The sequence below is a fragment of the Stegostoma tigrinum genome, chromosome 21 (assembly GCF_030684315.1).
Source record: "Stegostoma tigrinum isolate sSteTig4 chromosome 21, sSteTig4.hap1, whole genome shotgun sequence".
Lineage (NCBI taxonomy): Eukaryota > Metazoa > Chordata > Chondrichthyes > Orectolobiformes > Stegostomatidae > Stegostoma > Stegostoma tigrinum.
The window spans coordinates 31,261,906-31,287,377 of NC_081374.1; the positions used below are offsets into that span (position 1 = coordinate 31,261,906).

A 25,472-nucleotide genomic window follows, 5' to 3' on the forward strand; every position below is an offset into this window, starting at 1 on the left:
TGTTGGCTTGGTATTCTCTCTCCTTGTGTTTTTGCTCTAATTTTGAAATCTGCTTACTCTTGAGGTTGCTTCATCACTTTCCAATTTGTTGCATCAAGGGAATTTCTCCCAAGACTTGAAATCAATGATAGAACTCCTGTTAATAAATTGCTGTACAGCTCAGCTGGCCACAGGAATGTTGCTCCACATCGAACCGTAGAGATCAGAATGCTTCATATTTAAGTTTGCTCCAAGTCAATCTGATCTCAGTCAAAGCAGTTGGAAAGAAAACCAATCTTGATCTCTAGTCAAGTAGATAGAGAGAAGAATAAAATTGGGTTGTGTTTGGGTTCCTGGTATAAGTAGCATATAGAGTAAAAGATAGCTCAACTGGGATTATCCTCAAAATCAGCAGTTTGCCAATAAGTACTGCCTAAGCTTATCCACAAAAAACTTGTGTAAATTGAGGAAATTCAGCAATATCCTATGCTCCATTCTGAAGATGAGATATGCAGAAGAAGTTTAAAACCAAGGGGTAAATTTTGCCGCTTCATTGCATGGACGGAAATCTGTCCAAGAGGATTGTCTGCCCTTTGTGGAACGGTCTGATTTTCATTCCAGCACCCTCTCTGGAGATTTTGCCAAAGTTACATTGGGAGATCAAGAGAACACCCATGAAAATTACTGGATATGTTTATTTCCCTTAGGGCTAATCTTGGTTTGGCTATCTCAGATTTTGTAGAGATTACATAATTACAACGAATTAACTGCTTTTAAAGGTTAGAACATATTAAGGCATCACTTCCTTTGAACTTAACAAATAATTATAGAGTTACAGCATATCAAAGAAGTAGAAAGAAGCTCAATGTCCAACATAGGATATACATTACTTTTAGTATTTAAGCACAAGTTTTGTCAACATAAACTGAACAGAAAACACGTTGAAACCATACATAAACCTGGTGCCTCTGGGTCGTTGAAGTAGTGCTTTGAACATTACCTTCAATCAATCATTTCATGGGGTTTTATAGAATAAATTGATCATAAGCTGAACTGGATCTTAACATTCTGAATGTCTACAGGACAATTTCATTTCACTGCAGGATCTCAGATTTTAACTTCATGAACTTTCAGATTATTATTCCTATTCTCCATTTGTGATCAAGTCATTTTTTTATCTTGATGCCATGTCTGTACAAGTTAAATTCCTTCTCAGTCCATTCGCATTTTGGCTGTAACACTGACTGCATGCCCATTACCTACAAATCCTTCTCCTCTCTCTGTTGGTCCCACTTTGACTCTTTCTCCTGTTTTATTGGTCACATTATTATGTAATGTTTCATTCTTCTGGTTTAAAGTACTTTGCCCTGACGCCCCCCCAAACAATTCCAATGTATTGCTAATTCTCTGCCTTCATACTCTCCTACCACTATCCCAAGCTTGAATAAATAAGTACCTATCCCTCTCTGTCCATCTAAGCTTTCTACAGAGAGCCCATAGACGTACCAGTTGTTGCCTCCACATTAGCATCAACTCAATCATTCTTCCTCTCATGCTAGCTTGTGCTTACTTTGCCAACTTGCTTCCAATTGAGGTCACCTCACTATACCCTATTTGGAATCTGCAAATCAAGAGTTTCCACCACTTTCTTTATTTCCATCTTGGTTGTTCACTCACTAACAAAGTATTTGGTATTCAAAACTTATTGTAGATTTTTGCACCAGAATCCAATTACTTTTAGATATTTTCTAATCAAGCTGTTCTGATATGTTATTGCATTCCCCTGTAGCAGGTGGGACTTGAACCTAGGTCTCTAGCTCAGAGGTAGGGATTCTACCACTACACTGTAAGACCATTATGTTAACCTTTAAACATGAGGTTGTTAACATTTTGTACCTCACACATGTCTCCCATCCTTCTATTACTCGCACCATCCAATTTGTTGCATTCATGTTGGGTACCCATCTACAACTCACCCCTTGGTCTCTCCCTGTGTTTTCAAGCACATTCTCCCTCATCAAACACCATATTTACCCTATCATCTTGCCATGCCTTTTGAGACAGTCCTCCTCCTTTTCTTCCTTAGCTTTTGTGCTGCAGAACTCTTGATCCCCAATGACTTAAGTCTTCATCTCAGTTCTCTTAAGTCTTTCTGCTGAATTAATTGCACTTCTTTGGTCCCAAACCTCCCCCTCCACATAAATTCACAGCCTGCCACTTGACCTTGTCATCACCCATTAATTCCTATTATTTTGATCACTAGCCAAGTTATGTCTTGACCACTTCTAAATCTATATGTTGCTGCTGACATGTCGGTCTGTTTCAACTGCATGTTGTTGTCATCACAGTTTTCTCCAGTTAGGTATTGGGAAGCCTACAGCCATCCTTTTGTTTATAGAGCATAGAAACAGGCCCTTTGGCCCACCATGTCTATGCTGACCATTGTCTCCTATCACTACATTTTTTGCTATTAACTCTTTGTACTTCATGGTGTTAAACATGATTCAATTAATAACAGTTTCACCTCTGAAGTTGTACATGCAAGACTCACTTGAAAAACATGAGCAGTTCCTTCAGAGGCATGATCAGAGCTATCACCTTTTGGACCCTAAACTGAAGCCATGCCTACTCTCTCAGGTGGGTGCAAAAGATCTTGAGCCATTTCAAGAAAGAGCAAGGGAACTTATCCCAGATGTCCTGGTCAATATTTATCCTATTGGTCAATATCACATTTCTGATTGTGGGAGCTTCCAAAGTGTAACCGAGCTGTGATGTTTGCTTTAAGTGTGACAATGCTTTAAAAGTACTTTATTGGCTGTAAAATGCTTTAGGATGTCCTCTAGTTGTGAAAATTGCTTTATTCAACTCCTATTCCTCCACATTGCAGAAGCACCCAATTTTCTCTCCTAAAATATCATTTCCTGCCAGTTTTGAAGTCACATTGGTCAGTTTTAAGTTACCTACACATTGAGTACATGAGCATATCATAACAATCAGGTTTACTAACGTTGGTAGTCTGGATCAGTGCATTGTTTCCAATTTCTAAAGATGTAGACAATTCTTGCTTTGTTGAACAAACACCCAGCAAGCTGCATGTGTTGAAATAGCTTTGAGATATGTCTAATGACTTGTTGAATGCTTAAACTGAACCAAAAATTAAATTGTTTCTTTCCTTCACGCCCTTTAATTACTACATCAAATTTATCAAATTGAAATTCCCTGGACCGACTTGTCCCCTCCCTACTTCCCACCTACATCCACCTTTACTGGCTCCAATCCCGCCTCCTTGGCCTGTCTGTCTCCTCTCTACTGATCTTCTCCTTTATCCATCTTCTATCCGTATTTATTTCAGAATCCCCTTCCACTCCCACATTTCTGAATAAGTGTCTAGACCCGAAACATCAGCTTTCCTGCTTCTCTGATTCTGCTTGGCCTGGTGTATTCATCCAGCTCTACATCTTGTTGTCTCTTATTAAATTGTCATTTCTTTTTTCAAATCACTTAATTCCCTCAACAAAGGCAATTTCTGTGACCTTTTTTGGAGGTATCCATATTTTCCAAATTGTGGCATTTTGCACATTCCAACTTTAATTATTGTACCAGTGCATCACCAAGGTACTAATTTCTGAAATTTTCCACCTAATCCTCTGACTCTACCTCACTTTCCCCTTGTAAGATGCTGCTCAAAACGTCTCTGGGCAAATTCTGGTTATCTGCCCATCTATCTCTGTATGCAACTCAGTGTTATTTTTTTTTGCTTGCTTGTGAAGAATCTTGGAATATTTTAGTATGTTGAAGGCACTGCATAAATACGGTTGTTGTCATAAAAGATTGAATTGAAAAATGGAGTCACAAGCATTAAAGAAAATAGTCCAAAAAGTTCACCAAAAATGTAATAGTTTATCTCCCTAAAGTGAAGGACAATATGATAAAAATTAGACATTTTAGTTTCACTATAAATAATGCACTGCAGATTCCCATATAGGCTGAAAATATCCTTTTACTTAAATCTTTAACTAGCTGTCCTACATCAAATGGGGGACTAGTGGTAACAGTAATGAAAAATGTTTGTTGCGTCAATTTGGAATTGCTGAGAAACTTCTGGACAGCAAATGTATTATACCAAGTTAATGGTAATGAATCAAACTGAAGCACTCTTCAGTTTTATATCAATAACAAATGTTTAAAGGAGTAAAGAATTATCTTTATTATTGCCAGGCACAATGAAACCAGAGATGTGTCACATTACTTTGGAAAAAGGTTTTAAAAAATTAGATAACTTGCCAATATAGTTTTTAAGAGCTGCTCTATATTACATTAACTTTTATTTCTACAGTTACAATCAAAGCAGGCTGGAATAATCTATCGGAACACTTGCACAGTACAACTGTACCTAATGGTTTAACATTTGGGCTCAAACACTCTTGCCCTTGAAAACTGAAAAAAAAGGTCTTTTAAAAGTTAAAATATAGTCATTGAACAGCTGCTCTTCTATATCCTCTGACAGCAGTAGCTAATTCCCTCTGACGCTGAACCATATGGATTGTCTTTTGACTAAGTACTATGGAAATGAATGACAATTTACTTAGCTAACAAGAGAAGTGAAGTAAATGGGTAAGCTGAATTTATGCTAGACACACTCCCTCTGGGATACAGAAAGAGATTTAAGCTCACTGGACCTATCTTGGAGTCCCTACTCAAATGTTTCTGTAATTGTTTTTCTGCAGTGAATACGTCTTTATCAGTTGTGGCTAAAATCTTAAAAGTCACAATGTACTATTAGCTAATGTACAGTAACTGAATCTGCTTCTGCACTGAAAGCAGGTTAATAAAGTCTTTTATCCTCTATCGTTTTAAAGGTCTCTTGATCAAAGAGCTGGAAACTTCTACATTTCAGGATTTGAAAGCTATTTTCTTCGAATCATTCTTTCATCTTTTTCTTTCTTTTTGTTGCTTTGTATTTTTATTGCTTTCCTCACAATAGAGTACTTTGTTTACTTTCCCTATCTTAACTCGTTTACCAGTAAAACATGTACCTGAGTGAAAACGACAAACTTTTTATGCAAATAGTCACAGAAAAATGTCCAGTAGAGAGTAACTGTTTAGCATTTGCTTTTTTATTACCATCTGTCTTTTTTTCTCTTCCTAAAGCAGGGTAGGGGGAAATAATGGTGTAGGAGAAATGACACTACATTGGTAATTCAGATATCCTGTTGAATTCTCAGATTCACAGATTCATAATCCCAGCACAGCATAGGATGGAATTTAAATTCAGTTATTAAAATCTAGAATATAAAGTTAGTCTCAGTAACAATGACTGATCTACCACCATGATGTTGGTTTTTGTCTTTAGTTGGGTGTTATAGTACCAAATAAATCAATTCTCATCCAAGCTCCCATCATGTAAGAATTAGATGCAGGCCATTTAATTCTGAAAGATGAAACACACATATATGTTATCTTTGTATTATATTACAAAGAGCAGCACACTTTCATTTGGGTTTAATGCTTTGTGTCGCCAGTAATGATGCAGTCTGACACTGTTATATCCTCAAGTGATGGTATCAGTAGCATGAATCTTAGAAGTATATTTCCAGAAACATAATGATCAGCAACCATGAAATGATGGTCAATTGTTGTAACTACTGTTTCCATTGGGAGGGAAATCTGCTAACTTTACCTGGTCTGGCCCACATGTGACTCCAGACCCATGGTAATGTGGTTGACTTCTAACTGCCCTCTGAAGAGGCCAAGCAAATCTCCCAATTCAAGGGATGGGTGACAAATGCTGGCCTTACCACTGATGCCTACATCCCATGAATAAATAAAGGAAAAAGTAATGGTCTACAATTTCAGATTTTCCAGTCATTTTGCTATTCCTTAACCAAGATGGTATTCTTCACTGCTGAGCTTAACAGTTATGTTTACCACCAACATTTCTTCTTTGTGGAGGTTTGGCTTTATGCAAATGATTGTTGCTCACCGTGGAAATAAGTAGTTTTGAACTAACTAGTTGTTGCTAGTTAGTTTAAAACTACATATTTCCACAGTGAAGGAAGCTCTCTGAAATGGAGCAATAGGCACTTTACATATGGATGCTTATTGGCAAGACCATACTCACTTTAAGTGCTTTGAGTTTTTGTTTGAAACATATACAGCCAAGACAAGATCGTGAGACAGCTAGTAACTTGATACTTTTGGGGCAGATGCAGGTATTTGGAGTTAGATCATAACTCTTTTTTGAATAACAACTGGACTTGAAGGGCTTAGTGGTCTATTCTTTTTTCCAAGTTATTATTTTTGATGGGTCTAGTACAGAAACAACTAGCCAGGTCCGTCAGGTGTAATTCAATATTTTTTCAAGATCTTCCATTATAATTCAAATTAACTAACAAATAAAGATATAATTTGAAAGTGCTGTGAATGGCTTGGAAACTTGGGATATTGCTTCATCATAATTTCTGGTAGGAACATCTCATACTTTCTCAGATGAAAAATCATGATCTGGTGATATTCCCTGTTCTTCCTCTGTGTGGCTTTTTTTGTGCAGGTGTGAAAATACTTTTAATAAAATTAGTATTGAAGATGTAAGATGTAAGACTGTGCAAAGCAAAAATTTAAAACAGTAGCACAGATTATTAACTGCCCAGAAATTAGTTCTCTTTCTCTTTTCACGCAGAATCTTCATTCCCTGAGAGTTACTCATCATGGCTTTCCATGTATCTCTCTGCCATGATATCACTAAGAAGCAAAGGGAAGAGGAAAGAACTGGCTCAACTAATATGGCCATTCAAGCTGCATTATTGGTGAAGTACTTCACTTCAACTGAGTTTGCTTGTTCCCTAAAAGAAACCGCATGCAACATTGTAAGTATGTGCATGATTAATGGGATAAGTGCCAAAGACAAATCGGAGTACAATGAAACTAAATCATTGACCTTCCTTTCATTTACTTTAACTAAGAAATTTCTTAAACCTGGAAAGAGACAATCATAGTTGTGCAGATCCACTAAATCTGTGAACTAACAGAACCTTAAAGTCCTGAAAATGGCTGCAACCCAACAGTACCTAATAATTATAAGGTATTATCATTGTTGTGGTATCACAGTGGAAATCTTGCTATGTTCCAACATTTACATTTCAATATTCCTGATACGCAAGGTGAGGCAATGTTCTTTGTAGACAACTTTTGATAATACTAACTGTATTCTGTTCCAAATTTGGTAACATAGAGAATAGTTTATCTGACAGACACAAAGAAGTTAGGAAAATTAAAGGAAGTTATGAAGTTGAAATCATACCAGTCCCTTAGCGAGACCTTTCTTCATCCACTCATGACATAACTGATGATGCCATTATGATCTCCCGGTAATTTCCGGCAGATGGCTTAAGCTGGAAGCAGCTTTGAGCTTCACAAGATGTTAACCCAGCAAGGAAATGAAGCACAAGGAGGCAGTAGCCTGACCCTACTTTGCCAGCATTGAGACTCCACTAAACATCCCGATGGCTCACCTGGACACAGCCTCCAGGTCACACACATGCTTCTGCCACCTCTCTCAAACTTTCTACAAGAGAGAGGTGGAAAGTCAGCCAGTAGTGTTCTAATAAGACCTGCAAAGTTCAAATATTTTGAGTCTTTTTTTTAGCTGGTTGAAATTTGTACTGAGTTGACATGAAATATTGTGAATGGAGAATAAATTCAGGCAGGATTTAACATAAAAGGTAGGCATGACACTGATTTTCCCATCAAATGGGAAAGGTTAAAAAAAAGGCCTGAAAATCACATGCCAAAAGCTGACCCAGTTACATTCAGAGATATACCATCAAAACAGTTCTTCAAAGAAAAGCTTAATTGTTCTGAAATATCAATTTGAATATAACCTAGATGGGCTCAATGGGCTCAACAATATTTGTGCAATGATTTGATAATAGATTAAGCATTCAAAATCTTTTGGAAGCCAGGCTTATTAGCCTGACAAAGAATATGAAGGCCATTGCTTCAAGACTGCCAACATCCTAGCGATACTGCATGACATCAAAGGTAATTTTCAAACATTTGTGGAAGTAGTTGATTTGAAAAATGTAGAACTAATTTCTACTTCATGGCCCAACTCCAAAAAGGTTGTTGATATTTTCTACTAACGTAATACAGAAGTATGCATTTGGCCAAAACCACATTCTGATATTGATCCAGCCAGCAGAAACTCATTGAAATAGGAATTCAACTTGCAAAACAAAATAAGCCTCTCTGATTACCTGGCATTGTGCTCATCACAATGAACGTAAAGTAACTAGGTGGCATTTGACATGGTTTGCACATTTTCAACTGTCATTAATGAGGATATGGATTCTAATATTCCTAATATTGCAATAATTTTGAGGACCTTAGAAAAAAGTGGCTGGAATTGGGTTCTGTTGAAGGGTTAGATATTAAACATTGTGTTTGATGTAGAGGTCTCATATTCCTGGGGTCAGAATGCTTTGGCTGCTTGAGGTTAGGATTTGAGGTGAAACCTAGTTTAAGTTTTGTCTCAACAATACTTCATCCCAAATTCCAGTTGACTTTGTGGAGAGTGAAAAGAAGGCTGGGCCTTGTACTTATCATTTCATTGACCATATCCATATGGATGTCTAGGTCACTTCACAAATTCCCCACATTATGGGCTGAATCTTGTTCTAATATCATGGGTCCTACCTGCTCAAACCAGAACTGACAAGAAACTAAGCTGCCTCTTCTTGGGAAGGTTCAAGAAAACACAAGTAAATCAGGCAGTGGCAAGATCACAAGGAAATTTTTCATTGCATTCAAGACACCCAGGGCTGAAGACCTGTCTATTTAGAGCTACCAGCCAGAGGCTAGAAGCTCTTGTGTTCAGTAGTACCACTAAGGAAGCTGTGACTGCTACCAGAAGGAGCACCCTCCTGCAACAGCAACCCTCCCACTGCACCCCCCACCGACCACACCACTGCCCACTACACCCCCAGAATCCTGAGTTTGTGGAAGACTAAGACCTCATGCAGGGAGGCAATAGGGAGGGTAGGCTTTTCACAGAGTTGGGGTGAAGGGAGAGGGTGAGAGAAGGATTGGGAGCAAATGTAGCAGGTTGGTTCTCATCTGTTCCTCACACCTTTCCAATGCCCATTTCTTTGATCAGGGACTGTCTTTGATTCAAGGATTTTGGCACACCCCGTGAAGCAGGTTGGGACAGAAGAAACATTAGTTTTTAGTGTTAGGCAGATGAGTCTCAGTATCTGTAGAGTTATTTAACAATTTGAAAATTTTGCATGACCAACACGATGCTCTTTGGTCAGAAGAACAATGACAGACAACATACAATAGTTTGTACAATTCTAGATGTGGAGCAGGAGCCAAGGGGCCTCTACGTATATGTGTATAAGCCATTGAATGTGGCAGGACAGATCAGAGAAAAGAGTAAATAAAGCATATAGTGTTTCAGCTGCATTAAGCTCGTCTTTATTAATTGGGGCATACAGTACAAGAGCAGAGAGGTGATGTTAACTTTTATAAGATGTTTGCTAGATCCCAGCTAGAGTACTGTACACAAGTCTGGGCACCGAAATATAAGAATGATGTAAATCCACTGGGGAGGGTGCAGATGTGATTTACGAAAATGGTTACAGGTATATGAAAGTTCAGCTGTGTACATAGAAGAAAACAAGTTGGCATTATCCTTCCTGGAGAGAAGGCAGCTAAGAGAAGATCTGATTGAGGTTTTCAAATCATGAGTGAATAGGAGAGTTGATAGAGTGAAGGTGTTTCTGCTTGTAAGAGAAACAACAAGGGGGCATAGTTTTAAAGTGATAAGCGAACAAAATAAGGGTGATGTGAGAAAAAACTTTCTCACATAGTGAGTAGTTAGGAAATGGAACGCACAACCTGGAAATGTGATGAAGATACGTTCAATTGAGGCATTCAAGAGGGCATTGGATGATTATTTGGATAAAATGGTGCACAGGAATATTGGGAAAAGGTAGGAAATTGGTACTATGTAACAGAGCCAGCTTAGCTAATGGAGCAATGGCAGGCACAATGGATCAAATGGTCTCCTTCTATACCATAATAATTCTGTGAGCATTAATGGCTCTTACTCGGATTTATTTAGGGAATTGCAATCAGGAGCTTCCAACAGGAATGTTGGCTACAATTTAGTAAAAACTGTTTGCCAGTTTGATGCCAAGTGGTTTCCTCATAGTCAGCTTGCATTACAATACACATTTCTTGATTCTTCTCTTTAAAACCAACAAAAACAATTGATTTTGCTTATGTTAAACAGTTTGCCTATATAAAAATAGCAAGGCAATTCAAAGTTAGCATTCTCCAAAACATTTTCTGATGCTTTAATCTGATATCCAAACACTATTCAAACTTAAGCATGGTATAATAATCCAGTGCAAAGGGTTATCAATGCTGTCCACCGCTCTATACCTCGGGTTCAATCAGGGTGAAGATTCCAGGCAGTAATGTGAATATTTATACTCTTCATAGTAGTAGAGAAATTTTGGTGTGACTTGAATATTGATACTTACAGGACTTTCAGATTGTAGAGGCCAGCAAAAGCATGCATGGGGATCTGTGCAAGGTGATTTCCAGAGAGCCGTCTGTAAGAGAAAGGAGTGTTGCCATGTGAAATCCAAAAATAACTATTGATAGCGATGGAAATACAAATATTAATTGCCAGCTATGTATTACTAGTAACAGGTGTACAAGTTAATCTCTAACCAGATTGTAACAAGTGACATAACACGTTGATAAATGTACACATTTGTACACTATTACCTAATCAGTATATACAACTGAATATTCCTGACTGAAAACATTTCAGTATACCCAGGCTAAGTAAATAACTCCAAATTCTCTACCCATGCCCCCAAAATCTGAGCTGTAACCAAGGCTGCCAGACCTGTTGAGTTTTCTCAGCAATTTCTGTTTTTGCTTTTGATTTCCAGCATCCACAGTTTCTTTTGTTTAGCAATTATGTAAGGCTGAACTATTCTGAATTATTGTAGCCTTTTTGGACTGGTAGCCATCCATACACTATAAAAGTATGCTTTCTAATAAGGTTTCCAGTTCACAAAAATGGTTAGCAATGGACAAGGCATTGAATTCAAATCAAATTAGAATTTAGATGGCTTTGTGGAACCAATGTATTGCTGAACTAAATTTAAAGCGAAAAATGCTGTTGAGATTAACACTGCTTAACCGGCAATTATGCTTGGAATAATGGTTAGGATAATACTGAAATGTCTTGTGTTTTACATGCAAATGGTTTATCCCTCACTCTTGTAAGAGCTGAAGAAAAAAATCAATATAATTTTTTGAGGGGCTCTTGTGGCGCAGTTATAATTTCCCTCCTTTGAGCAAGGGGTGCCTAGGTTCAATCACCATGTGATCCAGAGGTGTGTGTCATAACAAGTCTGAACAGGTTGTCTAAAAATACCTAAGTATTTTAAAGGAGAAAATTGCAAGTGGGATACCCAATTAACAATATTACCCATTTGCAATGACAACTCCCAAAGCAATTTTTGAGAGCACGTTTTTCTTATATACTTGACACTTTAAATATTTGACTAAATCATATCAGTTAAGAATAGGTTATCTCTGTTAAAGGTAATTCATGGGGCCAAGTGGTTCTGGAGTAATGGTGGAACATAGGTTAGTTCTCTTAAGTGTGTGCAGCCGTGAGATATATGGTCTCCAAATTTCACCAAACTACTATGCAGACTAAAGTACATTTACTGTCACGGGCATGTATTACTAGCTGTGCAGTTAACATACCAGTTATTCTCAAGCAATTAGATATTATATTTGATCTATAGTGAAAGAATGATATCTGGTTGCTGCTTGCAACTAAATTGCAGATGTGGGCTCTATACAGTACTATACAAGTAGCAAACAACAGTAATTTGCTAATGATCAATATTTTGAATAATATTTACTAAAATAAATATGACCAGTTACAAGATATAACATGGATATAGTTTATATTAAAAACTGAATTATGAAAGTAAGATTTCATCTGAGCTATGATATCTCAGAAAGTGACTATTATGACATACATAACAATGTTACATAGTCTGCCACTGGAACATATGGTTATGATTGCTAGAGCTTATGAAATGGCAATGTTTTAAGCTGCCTGAAAACAGAATGCCCAGGAATGGCTGTGAAGTTGGTTGCCAAGAAGCAGGTGACTTTTGTAAGTTCTGTAGAGTCTCAGAGATACAGCTAGTCTCCATTGAATGTCTCGATTGAATGCCTGTAAGTGAATGCCCTATTTGAATGAACATATCTACACAGAATTCAGACCTCCTATTGTTTATGACTTAACCCAAAACTCAAAATCAATACACGCCTAGAAACTCTGTAGAATCTCTGCACTTGATACTTAGTGAACAGGGCTGCAGAAACAAATTAGTCATAAACTGGACTGAATGGCCACCAACCATCTCCCATCGTGCAGTAATAGCTTCAAAACCTCAAATCATTCTGCACTGACAATGAAAGTATTACTCATGTCAATACCCACTCAAAACTCTCCTCAGATAAAAAAATCTTATTACAGAAAGAAATAGGGAAAAACCAGTCAATCTGACAATCGCACAGAAAGGAGCAAAGCAGCAACATCTAAAGCTTAAAACTGGAGACTTTAACATCATAAAGTCTTTAACTTGTTCTTATTCAGGCCCAACAGTACAGAAATGTGATCTCCTGGTAAGAAGGCAACAAATTTATAACTTTGTGGCTTGTTGGAATTTTTGCAGAAGAATCCTGCAGTAACCCTGATATGCCTCACATACTTATTAAAGAGAGGTCTAGATGACAAGTGTAGGTGGCATGGTGGCTCTGTGGTTAACACATAGGCCTCACTAAACAGCTCACAGTATCCAGGGATGTGCACGCTGGGTGGGTTAGCCATTGACGATACTGGGTTACAGGTGTAGGGTATGGGGTAGGTCTGGGTGGAATGCTCTTTGAGGAGGGTGGTATGGAGTTGTTGGGCTGAATGGCCTGTAGTGATTCTTCCACACTGTAGGGATTCTATGATTTGTATGCTTTCTCCTAAGCTGACCCAGGCATCTGTTATTGTGAACTGTTCTTTCGTAAATGTTTTATTCGCTTTATATGCTTTAATTATATTTTTTCTTGAGTTTGTGTGTATAGTTTGAATGAAATAGATTAGACATTTGGATGTGATAGATAAATAATCCTCTTTGTTAATCCTTTTTATCAACTATGTAGTTTTCTCTCTAATTTTAAGTGAAGTAGTCTTTAGTCAGGCAAAAGCATACAGCCTTCAGTCAAGGGCCCAGGCACAATAAGTCAAGGGCAGTGGCTGATATCAGGCCACAGATTTCAACATGTTCAATTAGTCACTTAGGGGTGGTCAGGGTCAGGGGTCCATATCACTACAGTATGTGGAGTGGGCCATGGTCAGTCCTGCAGATCCTGTGCAACCAATACGAAAGTTGTGGTACATCAGTCAGGGAACTACACAGATATGAATCAAAAGCTTGCTCACTCACTGTCAGTCCTGGGAATCAGCTTAACGTATGTCAAGTGTGGTTATTAGGATCCTCTGCTGGGCTACAGAAGTTGGGTAAGTCAATTCTGGGGATTGTGGATGGCATGCTGGAATGGAGAGGGGACAATAATTGTGAAAGGAGAATCTCAGCACATAAGATGGGGTGAGGATAGGACATGTATTACTAGAGGAGAGCTTGGGTGGGTGGGATCGCTGATGGTCACAACCACCATGACCCTGAGGAGGGGAGAGTGCAGCATAATGGTTGATATGACTTACCTGCAGAGCCGGGGTTCAGGGGGTAAAGTTGGGAGATGAAGTCGTCGTTCAAAGAGATGTGTGGAAGCTCAGCACTGATTGGGTTGACAGGATATGCAAGAAAGAAAGGAACCTGGAGTTTTAAGAGATCCTCTGGATTAGTTGGCCGGACCCAAGACTGTCACTGCCAAATGTATCCTGCATTACCTCCATACTCATGTGAATTGTAAATATTCAATGGGAAATGGCTGTGACTACACCTTCAGAGTGCAGTTAAACATAGAACATAGAACATTACAGCACAGTACAGGCCCTTCGGCACTTGATGTTGTGCCGACCTGTCATACCGATCTCAAGCCTATCTAACCTACACTATTCCATATATGTCCATATGCTTATCCAATGATGACTCAAATGTACCTAAAGTTGGCGAATATACTATCGTTGCAGGCAAAGCATTCCATTCCCTTACTACTCTCTGAGTAAAGAAACTATCTCTGACATCTGTCCTATATCTTTCACCCCTCAATTTAAAGCTATGCTCCCTCGTGCTTGCCGTCACCATCCTAGGAAAAAGGCTCTCCCTATCCACCCTATCTAACCCTCTGATTGTTTTATATGTTTCAATTAAGTCACCTCTCAACCTTCTTCTCTCTAATGAAAACAGCCTCAAGTCCCTCAGCCTTTCTTCGTAAGACCTTCCCTCCAGACCAGGCAACATCCTAGTAAATCTCCTCTGCACCCTTTCCAAAGCTTCCACATCCTTCTTATAATGGGGTGACCAGAACTGCACACAATACTCCAAGTGTGGCCGCACCAGAGTTTTGTACAGCTTCACCATAACCTCTTGGTTCCGGAACTTGATCCCTCCATTAATAAAAGATAAAACACTGCATGCCTTCTTAACAGCCCTGTCAACTTTCAAGGGTCTGTGTACATGGACACCGAGATCTCTCTGCTCATCTACACTACTAAGAATCTTACCATTAGCCCAGTACTTTGCCTTCTGGTTACTCCTACCAAAGTGCATCACCTCACACTTGTCTGCATTAAACTCCATTTGCCACCTCTCAGACCAGCTCTGCAGCTTATCTATGTCTCTCTGCAACCTACAGCATCCTTTGTCACTACCCACAACTTCACCGACCTTAAGTTAAGTAGTTTTTTTTTCAGTCTGAGCATGCAGGCTCTACTTGTGAGCAATGTGAGTCCTTCAAGGGGCAGTCACATTAATCAGGTACTTTCACATCTGTAAAATCATCTGTCATCACACTATACTGCATGTGAAATGTATGCATTGTCCAACTTTGAGGGATACAAATCGTGGTCACATGAATCGACCATGTCACTACTCATTACAGATTGAAGATAGTCATTTCTTTGAAGCAGAGGTAATCACAGGAATATTTAACAATGGCACCTGCAGGTCACAATTCACAAAGTTACTTCAAGAACTCCACAAGGATGATTCCCTCTCATTTGAATTATAAGGACTCATCAACATGTTCTTACATGCAATGCTGCCTTTCTTGAATAATGTTAATTGGGCTATCAGTAATCAAGTGTCAGGTGTCCCACCTGAGAAGGTAGATATCGAAGTGTGGGGCTGGATGAACACAGCAGGCCAAGTAGCATCTCAGGAGCACAAAAGCTGATGGTTTGGGCCTAGATCCTTCATCAGAAAAATTTTTTTGATGACGGGTCTAGGTCCAAAATGTCAGCTTTTGTGCTCCTAAGATGCTGCATGGGCTGTTGTGCTCATCTAGCCCCACACTTTGTTATCTTGGAATCTCCAGCATCTGCAGTTCCCATTATCTCTGACCACCTGAGAAGGTGTTTTTTTTCACTCCCACAATGTGCACAGTGAATTGTTGGCAGGCAATACCTGGCTCATAGCTCTTGACCTGGTTCACAGTTGCTTTCTGGTAAAATTCAGCCCTTAATTTCAGTATTTGAAATTGAGGAGTGCTAGCCTTTTTGACTGAATTAGAGGAAGAGATGTTAGGGATTTAAGGCTGGACCACAACTACAGTATTGATACCAGTGCTAAAATGGAGCAATGTTGATCAGGAGTCTCATTCTCAAATAAAATTCACACGGATTTCATTTTCCAATATTTCAATGCCGGTGCAAATGCAACATATTAAGAAATATTGAATTCAAATGAAAATAAAATCAGATTAACATCTGCAGGATTAAAATAAATACAAATGGGCTGATTGTTTCTGACATCTATCATGCATTTCTTAACTAGGAGAAGTACTTAAGAAGAACCTAACTATGCTGAGTGGTATGGTGGCTCAGTGGTTAGCACTGCAGCCTCACAGCACCAGGGACCCAGGTTCAATTACACATTTGGCTGACTGCCTGTGTGGAGTGTGCACATTCTCTGTGTGTCTGCGTGGGTTTCCTCCCCTAGTCCAAAGGTGCCTAGGCTAGGTGGATTGGCCACACTAAATTGGCTATAGTGTTTAGGTGGGTTATAGGCGGATGGGTCTGGGTGGGATGTTCTGTGGTTGGTGAGGACTTGTTGGGCTGAAGGGCATGTTTCCACACTGTAAGAATTACATGATTATTAATTAGTATAATAAAAACAGTCACATATCTGGATTGCCAAACCAATTTAGATTGGCTGTTATTAAGCTAACTACATGCTGTGGTCTGTTGTGGGGCCTCAGCTCCAGCAGCAGAGACCAGCTAACTCAGTACAGAGTGGGGATGTAAATTGGGACCTCCAACTCTGTATGGCTTACTATTACATCAGGCAATACTTCACCCACTAGCTCATCAGGGAAGCTTATCTGCAAATCCTAATTGAAACAAAAGGAATGCAGAGACATGACTAGTACTATGGGCATTTATCTTAATAACATAAGAGATTCTCTTCAGAGGACATATTATTACAAGGAGATTCATATGGAAACATCTTGTTTTAAATATGTTTTCCAGAAAATGCTAATTAAAAGCAGCTCTGATAATATCTCACATTGCATTGACTCAAGAATATCAGTGCTTCGACAAAGTAGAGGCCTTGTAAAAAGGAATTTCACACCTCAGCCAAAGAATATGGAAAATTTACTAGAGTCTAAATTTGACTGTCTGACTTCCTGTACAAAAATGAGGGATTTCATCAAAGTTACTGCTCATATTGGTTTCCTCATCTGTTTCTCACCCCGCCTGTAAAAACTGTTTATTTCAAAGCTATCAGGAATAATTTGTCTTCACTGTTCTATGTCACGCAGTGAAATATTTGTTCAACAATGTATGCCAATATGTCACTCTCATTAACAACGCTGCTGTAGGCCACAATACCATGGAACTTTAATTCCCATTTCACTTCACTAACAATGAAATATAATCAGGCAAGACTCCCAGTGAGGATAAACTCCCAGCAGCTTAACTCTTTGCAAGATTTGAAATATTTTTCTGTCTTTTACTGGATGTAAAAGTAGGAAAAAAGGGGCACCCAGCCCAAAATTCTTGCAATTCCCTGTGTCTAGCCTCATGAGATTCGCTGTCATGAGATTCACTATAGTTTTAACTCTCAGAAAAATATGATTTTTATTTAATTTTGCCTCAGAGTGAGCTATAAGGTGGGAGGTGGGGACAGCACAGTCAGGAAGGACGCCATGGGATGAAATACCCATTACTTTTCAGATGCACCCTGATTAATTCAGGGTTAGGGAAGGTAATGGGTAGTCTTCCTGTTGGAACCCAATGAGGCTTTCATTTGGCCAATTAATAGCCCCTTTTCATGTCTCATTTTACTGATAACACTATTACTGGTGGGAGGTGAGGGTAATGAGTGCTACACTACATGTAAAGGTCACTGTGTTGAAGTTTCTTCAGGCTGGGTGAGGGGTTGCCTTCCTGATTGGGTGCCCTGCAGTCGCCTTCAGGGAAAGATACTCTGAGCACACCCTCATGCATGAACAGTGCTCTTCCCCTTGCTGGTGACTGTGTGATTGGCCCTGGCAAGACCTTCAAACTAACCTTGATTTGTGGGCACTGTTCCATATTGGCTGGTTCAAACCTTCTGAAATTAAATGGTGGCCACCAATTGGTTGATGGCTGTTGGAGATGGTGTCTCCATCCTTAAAGGCACCAAGAAGTTGACTATTTGATTATGACTGAATTCTACCTGGTCTTCTTAAAGTGAATCTGGCCAGTTTGCTTTCAGCTTCCCATCTAGTGAAAGGTGTGAGGTACAGAAGGACAATATGAGCTGTTTGACATTAATTAGTAAAGAGCTTAGGATAGTTGCAACCACTAAAGACTACTTCTGAAGGCCATGGTGGTCTAATTAATGTTGAATAGCTCACATTGTCCTTCTGTACTTTCCTAAGTCAGGAACACATTAACACAAAAGGAGCACAAATTTCATATTTTCGTTTTGCAGTTTTTTCTAACGATCTACAATCCTATCAAAGGTTTGTGCTCTTTGTGGACGATAAACATGAACTGTCCATTGTGTAAAATGATAATGCTTCTGCTGCATTCCAGAATGACTGACAAAGTCTGAGGGCATTCCTATAAGATTAACTATTGACCAAGTTTGTGGCAAATTGGTGACTGGGGTCATTTATAAAAGATATATCGTGTGACATTGATTGCATTTTTCCACTTGAAAGCTTACCAGAAGACTATAAATAACATTCTACTAAAGGCTTCCTGCTCAATTGAACACATTTGTGCAATAAATACTGGCAACACAGAACAGGTCATGTTATCTGAACAAAATAGTTAATATTTCAAATGCAAAATTCTGATGAATTATATTTTACGTTCTTTTAAGTGTATTTATGTAAAGTTAAAGAAGTTTTCTTTAAGTATATTACTGCGATAGCACTAAACTGGTTGTCCAATTTATGCTATTTCAAGGAGTTTTTTGCCGAGTTCACCTGAGTACACTTTCGTACATTTGCCACTGTAGCTGTCCTAAGTGGTAAGTCAATGAGCCAAGGAATCAGGCTAAGTGTGGAGATGGAATGGAAACAAATAGAAAAGCTTATACTCAGTGATTTTTACCCAGGAAAGCTTATACCCAGTGACTACACTGGCTAAAAGAATAATGGAAGCAGATTCAAAAGTAACTTTCAAAATAGAATTTGACATGTATTTAACAAAAGGTAATGGAAAGATTTTGAGACTGTGACTAATTGAATAGGATGAAAACAGGAGTGATGGAACCAAAATGGAAACTGCTGGAAAAACTCAGCTTGAATGGCAGCATTTGTGGAGAGAAAGCAGTCTTAACGACTTGGGTCCAATGACTCCTTTTTAGAACAATAATGATGAGTCAGGTAGCTTCCTTCTGAATGGTAGAACACAATAAAAATAAATGAAGCAAACTATGACATTTTTAGCTATCTTTCATTACTTGAAAAATGCTTTACTGACCTTCAAAAGGTGATCATTCCTTTAACATTACCTAGTGCCTTTCACCTGTGTAGATTATTCTATATTTTGTTCACATTTTATCCAGCATATTATTTTGCTCTCAGTGCAATCCGATGTTTCAGATATAGTTTTCTCTGGTGTGAATTGAGACATGGTTGATATTGGAGTAAGCAACCAGCTATGGGTATTTCAATGTTGAGCTTAGGAAGCAATGCAAAACAGTCACACCAACTGAACAGGTTAGTAATTAGAGCATAAAACATTTCAAGGCCGTATGTTTTCAAATGAAAAAATAAAGCTTCTTTTTCTTCACTCATGGGATGTGGCCATTGCTGACTGGGCCCAAACTTTTTGCCTGTCCCTAGTTGCCCTTGAGAAGCTGGTGGTGAGCTGCCTTCTTGAACCTCTGTAATCCATGTGCTGTAGGTAGATTCACAGTGCCATTAGGGAGGGAATTCCAGCAACAGTGAAGGAATGGCACTATATTTCCAAGTCAGGACAGGGAGTGCTTTGGAAGGGAACTTGCAGGCGGTGCCATGAATCTGCTACTTTTGTCTTTCTAGTTGGTAGTTTTGTGGGTTTGGAAGGTGTTGTCCGAGGATCTTTGGTGAATTTTTGCAGTGCTTCTTGCAGCTGGTACACACTGATGCTACTGGGTGCCGATGATAGATGGAGTGATTGCACATTTGTGGATATGATGCTAAACAAGTGGATTGCTTTGTCCAAGATGTTGTCAGTTTCTGGAGTGTTGTTGGAGCTGCACCCATCTAGGAAAGTGAAGAGTATTCCATCATACTCCTGACTTGTGCCTTGGAGATTATAGACAGGCTTTGGGGAATCAGGAGGTGAATTACTTACTACAGTATTCCTAGCCTCCAGCATGCTCTAGTTAGTTACTGTGTTTATATAGCTAGTCCAGTTCAATTTTTGGTCAATGATAAGCCTCAGAATATCAATATTGATAGGGATTCAGTGAGGGTAATGTCACTGAATGTCAGGGGACTGTGATTAGATTGTCTCTCATTGAAGATGGTTATTGCCTGGCATTAGTGTGGAGTCATGGAGTTGTACAGCATGGAATCAGACACTTCGGTCCAAATCATCCATGCCAGCCAGGTTTCCCAAACTGAATTAGTCTCACTTGCAGCATTTGGTCCATATCCCATTAAATCTTTCCTATTCATGTACCTGTCCAAATGTCTTTTAAATGTTGTAACTGTATCTTCCTCTGGCAGTTCATTCCACACATGATTCACTGCATAAAAATGTCATCCTTAAGGTCCTTTTTAAACCATTCTCCTTAAATATATGCTCCCTAGTTTTGAACTTTCCCACTCTCGGAAAAAGACCTTTGTTAATTTACCTTATCTATGCTTGCCATGATTTTATAAACATTTATAAGGTCACCCCTTAATCTCCAATGCCCCAATGAATAAAAGTCTCAGTTTATTCAGCCTCTCCATATGTTGTGTGAATATTACTTGCCAAATGTCAGCACAAGTCTGGGTATTATCCAGGTCTTATAGCATTTGGGCATGGATTGCTCCAGTATCTGAGGAGGTGTGAATGGTTCTGGACATTATGCAATCATCAGCAAACGTACCCACTTCTGACCAAATGATTGAAGAAACGTCATTGAAACAGCTAACGATGGTTGGGCCGAGGACATTATCCTGAGAAACTCCTGCAGAGATGTCGAGAGCTTTGAGATTGAGATAATTTTGCTGCATATTGTGAATATCATGCAGCATGTCTTAACTGTGTGTCAAACTGGCGGCTGGGATAATGATGGATGAATTTTTAAATTCCGCCTTTGCCAAAATAATTTCTGCATAGTACACACATTTAACTCTTTTCCTTTGGGTTAATCTTTCCATTATTTCACAATCAGTTTCTTAATACATAATGATGTTACTTCTTTATTCATTCAGTTTGATCTCACTTCACCCTGTGCTCAAGTTTCTGGAGTCAGGCTTGATAGCAAAACCTTTTAACTCAGACACTGAATAAAGTATGACACTGGTTCCTGAAAAAAAATCATGGGCTATTCCTAAATTTAATGGACAATAAAAAATATTATAGGTTATTTTAAAATTATTTTATACAGTGGCAGTAACTAATGGCATGCTGATTCAGTTACCAAACCAGCAATCCGTCCATATTATAGAAACTTAATTCTTGGTTCTATAACGTACCCACATAAACACAACTTTTTCTTTCAAACTTATTTCAAAATACAATTTCAAAAATGTTTTCTTTATTGTAATCTTCAGTAACATACTGTTAATGTTCATATTCAGTCGAGCATACAATTTTAGTCTGCTTGACAGAACTAGTCTATGGAAAATTAGAATTCAATGAAGCAAATAATATGCCATGAAAATTATGTTGATTGGCATGTTTTTTTTCAACAACAACTTGGATCAATTTTATCAATAAAATATGACTCAGAGAATATTTTTAGCAACCAAGGAAATTTTCAATATCATATATTAACCAATAACGGTTATTTAATTTAGCACCTTTGTTATTTTATTAGTTTCATTGGCATTGGTACTGTCCAAATAGACGTGACTATAAGATTGTCTTCAGACACACATTTTCAGGATTTTTTTAACCTAAGATAAAACAGTATGAAATGTTGCAATACAATGTGATGTTTTAGAATAAGGACAGATTGCTGGCTGAAGTCCAAGCCAAGCAAGTCTCTTTACAATTTGCTCTATCTGAAAGCACCAGATATATTTTAAGTAAAACACTGAATATGGAAAATCTAGAACCTGTTAAGTAAAACATTTCTCCTTGCCAAACAATTCCTCTCGCCAGAAGTAGTTTGGCTATCATTCTGTAAGCTGGCCTATCTGCTTATTACAGTTTAAGTAAAGAATCAATGAAGTAATGCTGAATGCAAAAAGGCCAATGTGTCGTATATTGCAGTACCTACCACTGGGTGACTTGTGGTTAGGGTAGAGTTTTGCTACTAATCACCCTTTTAAAGTAAAACTTTCATCAGGTTAGACAGTCCTGAAAACTTCTGTCAACTCTCTTGAGCACCGTTCTCCTTCAAGGTATTTTAAAATCAATCTGTTCAAGGACGATATGATGTTGTTGACCCTTTTAGCCCAGAGGTAGGGCAATACCACTGATACACAAGAGCCCTCTGTACTCCTTTTCATGCTGAGTCATACCTCCATACCTCCATAACCGACTTTAGACACTAGAAATTGGGTCCTGACAAAACTGAATGAGTTGGTGGTGATTGGACTCCCCCAAGGCCATCTAAACTTTTTTTGGACACAGAGAGACCAGATCACAGTACAGGATGGCATATTATTATGGAGAGCAAGAGTGATTGTTTTGAGCAGTGGTTGCTGCCAGATAACTGGCTAAACTCTGCCAGGGTCATCCAGGGACTTCCAAAATGAGGAAGCTGGTCAGAGGTTATGTCTGATGGCCAGGATTTGGTGCAGACATAATTGCATTGATAGGGGAGTGCCAATGAAAACAAAAATTACCACCAGCAATTCCCCCACATTCATGGAAATGGCCAAATAAACCCTGTACACAGTTACATGTCAACTATAAAGGTCTTTTCATGGGCTCACTGTTCTTAGTCATTGTGGATACTCACTCAGTGTAGTTCGATGTGCATCAAGTTCATTCATCAAAGACAATGGGAGAGAAAAAGTGTGCATATCTTCTGCAATACACAAATTCCCGGAATTGTCGGTCACAGAAACAAGCCATCATTTACCAGCAGGAATATGAGTATTTCCTAAAGTGCAATGGTATTCATCAGATGAGAACAGCTCCAAACCATCCATCATTCAATGGTCTGGCAGAAAGAGCAGTCCAAACTTTGAAGGCTAGTTTGAAGAAGCCATATATAGCTTCACTAGATACCAAACTGTCCTGGTTTCAATATGATTTTAGGACAACCCTTCATGCAACAACAGAGTTAGCTCCAGCAGAGTTGTCAATGGGGAGAAGACTCCACACCAGGTTAAAGCTGATCTTTCTGCACCTGGGGAGGGGGCATGGTGAAACAGCATTAGGAACACCAATGCCAGACACTAGACTCCACTAAGTGAGAGAGATGGTTTAGTTCAGGGAAAGAAGTTGGAAGTAGGAACCACGGGAATGGACATGCATGGGTAAGAGGAATGGTCGATGTGAAGTCAGGTCCAGTGACATATAAAGCTCGAGTAGGTGCAACAGTCCTGAACAAACATGTGGATCAAATTTGCAAACATGCCTGGCACCTCAACCACCTTTCTGACTGTTCTAGAACCTGCGGGTTCTCGATCAAGTATTGAAGATACCTCATTGAGTTCAGTGCCTGTCCATGCATGCAAAATGTCCCTGCTGCAGCTTCTCGATGTTAATTGCCCATGTAGGCTGCAATGCAAGTCTGTGCTTCTAGGATAGCCTGAAACTCTATCAGAGAGCTGTCAGTATGGTCATTACCATTGGCATTTATCAGAGGCATATATCAATGGAAGAGGGGTGTGCACAACTGGTGACTGTGGATCATGCACTGGGCTGCAGATAGATTTGCTTGCAACATGGAGGTAAAAAGATAAAAAGCTGGCTATAAACAAGAAGAATTGCAGTGTAAATGTGGTGATTGACAAGCAATAATTCCCCGGAATTGGCAACTCTTCACTGCTTAGTGAGAAAATCATCCCATTGCTTGTGGAAACTACAAAAGATGGTGTGAGGTGCTCCCGACGTCACCGTGGGCCTCACTGGACTCATCCACCAATTTTGCTACAGATCTCACTATAGCCCACATCACTCAGATTCCACCTTCTGAGTCTTTTCCAATTCTGGGACCTCAGTATACATTCATATTCTGACTCTAGTTCTGCCACTATAATCATGTCAGTGGAGCCTGCACAGGATGACAGCAATCCCTATTTTGAGCACTTCTTTCATTTCTATCCCTCCCAGCCTAGTCTTTTGTGCTGTTATTTTAAAGATTTTTCCTCTTTGCCCACAGGGATTACTAACTTTAATCACAGTTATATGAGCTACTCCCACAGATCATTCTTTTGAGGACAGTCATGAAATATGAGCTAGATTGATATAATACATTCGTATCTATGTGTTGAGATGTTTTGCATAAAATTAGTGAATTTAATGTTTAATAAATTAAAATATTTCAATTGTTTTACTTATATATCAGTGGGATCTTGTTAAATCAGAAAATAAATGTTCTTGGGAGTTATCACAGTCAACAGAGTGACAATTCTGTATTGCTCAGATTTCCTTTTAAACAAATTGGCTGTTGTTCCCTTTCTTAAACAACCTGCAAATGTTCACTCACTGCCCGGTACAGACTGGGAGGAACCATTGGTTTTCTTTTCCTTTCATGTGCCTTGGGAGACAATTTCCCAGTTGGTTAAGATTGCCATTCATGAAAAAAGCAGCTTCAGAATTCTTTTTTGCACATTGGTTCACTAGAGGTTTGGGATCTTGTTTATGGATAGCTCTACTTCGAAAACAGCTAAAATCCAGCAGCTGTTTTTAATACATTTTACATTAAACACTGAAGCTCTTGGAAAGAGCAGACCCCCCTCATGCACATGTTTAAGATTCCACATTGAAAGGATTAAGTATAGCTAATTAATTTATCATAAAGGACAATGCATCTTATCTAATAGCTTCTTCAATGTTTGTCCAAAACCTAGATTTAATGAGTCCTTAATGGCCAATAAATATCCATGTGGCATTTTGTTCTTAATTGCGGTTTTAAAAAGTTGTGGAATTGTATAAACTTTGGAACCATTTTTCCTTGAATATCACATCTCTGGGGAACTACAGCAGGATCCACATTGCTTCAGCAATAAAACTTATTTTGCTAAGAGTTTTTTTTTAATGATTGGCTGATGAATAAATGCAGTGAAGTAGAAAGTTAAAAAAAGTTGGTGCATTGCACAATTAAATTAATTTCGTAAAAAGCAAGAAACAAGGTCATCTGTTGGCAGAAAGGACTCTGTGATCAAACTAGTAATACTAAAATTGCAAGCAATTGGAGGAGAAGGGTCTTAATCATTGAAGCATCGCTTGCAATATATATTTTTTCTGCTAACCATATGGGTTTTCTGTTTATTCAGCAGGTTAAGATTTTCAGAGGATAGAGTCCAATTACCATAGTCTGGACCATTGAACTTTGGAATCCTTCGAAACTTGATTCAGGCTTCATCGAACTTGACGCAACTTCTGTAGGAATAAATTACTGCCTTTGCTGGAATCTGAACTGAAAATAACAAATGCTGGACGCTGGAGA

At 38.8% G+C, this 25,472-nt stretch overlaps 1 protein-coding gene across 2 annotated transcripts in view; it reads right to left on the minus strand.

The window, feature by feature from the left end:
• LOC125462823 (leucine-rich repeat-containing G-protein coupled receptor 6) overlaps positions 1-25,472 on the minus strand; it is a 248,235-nt gene that overhangs the window by 108,607 nt on the left and 114,156 nt on the right. For both annotated transcript variants that reach the window (XM_048553238.1, XM_059653420.1), the window contains exon 3: positions 10,527-10,598. In XM_048553238.1, coding sequence (XP_048409195.1) covers positions 10,527-10,598 — 72 coding nt within the window. The remainder of the gene's footprint in view (positions 1-10,526; positions 10,599-25,472) is intronic.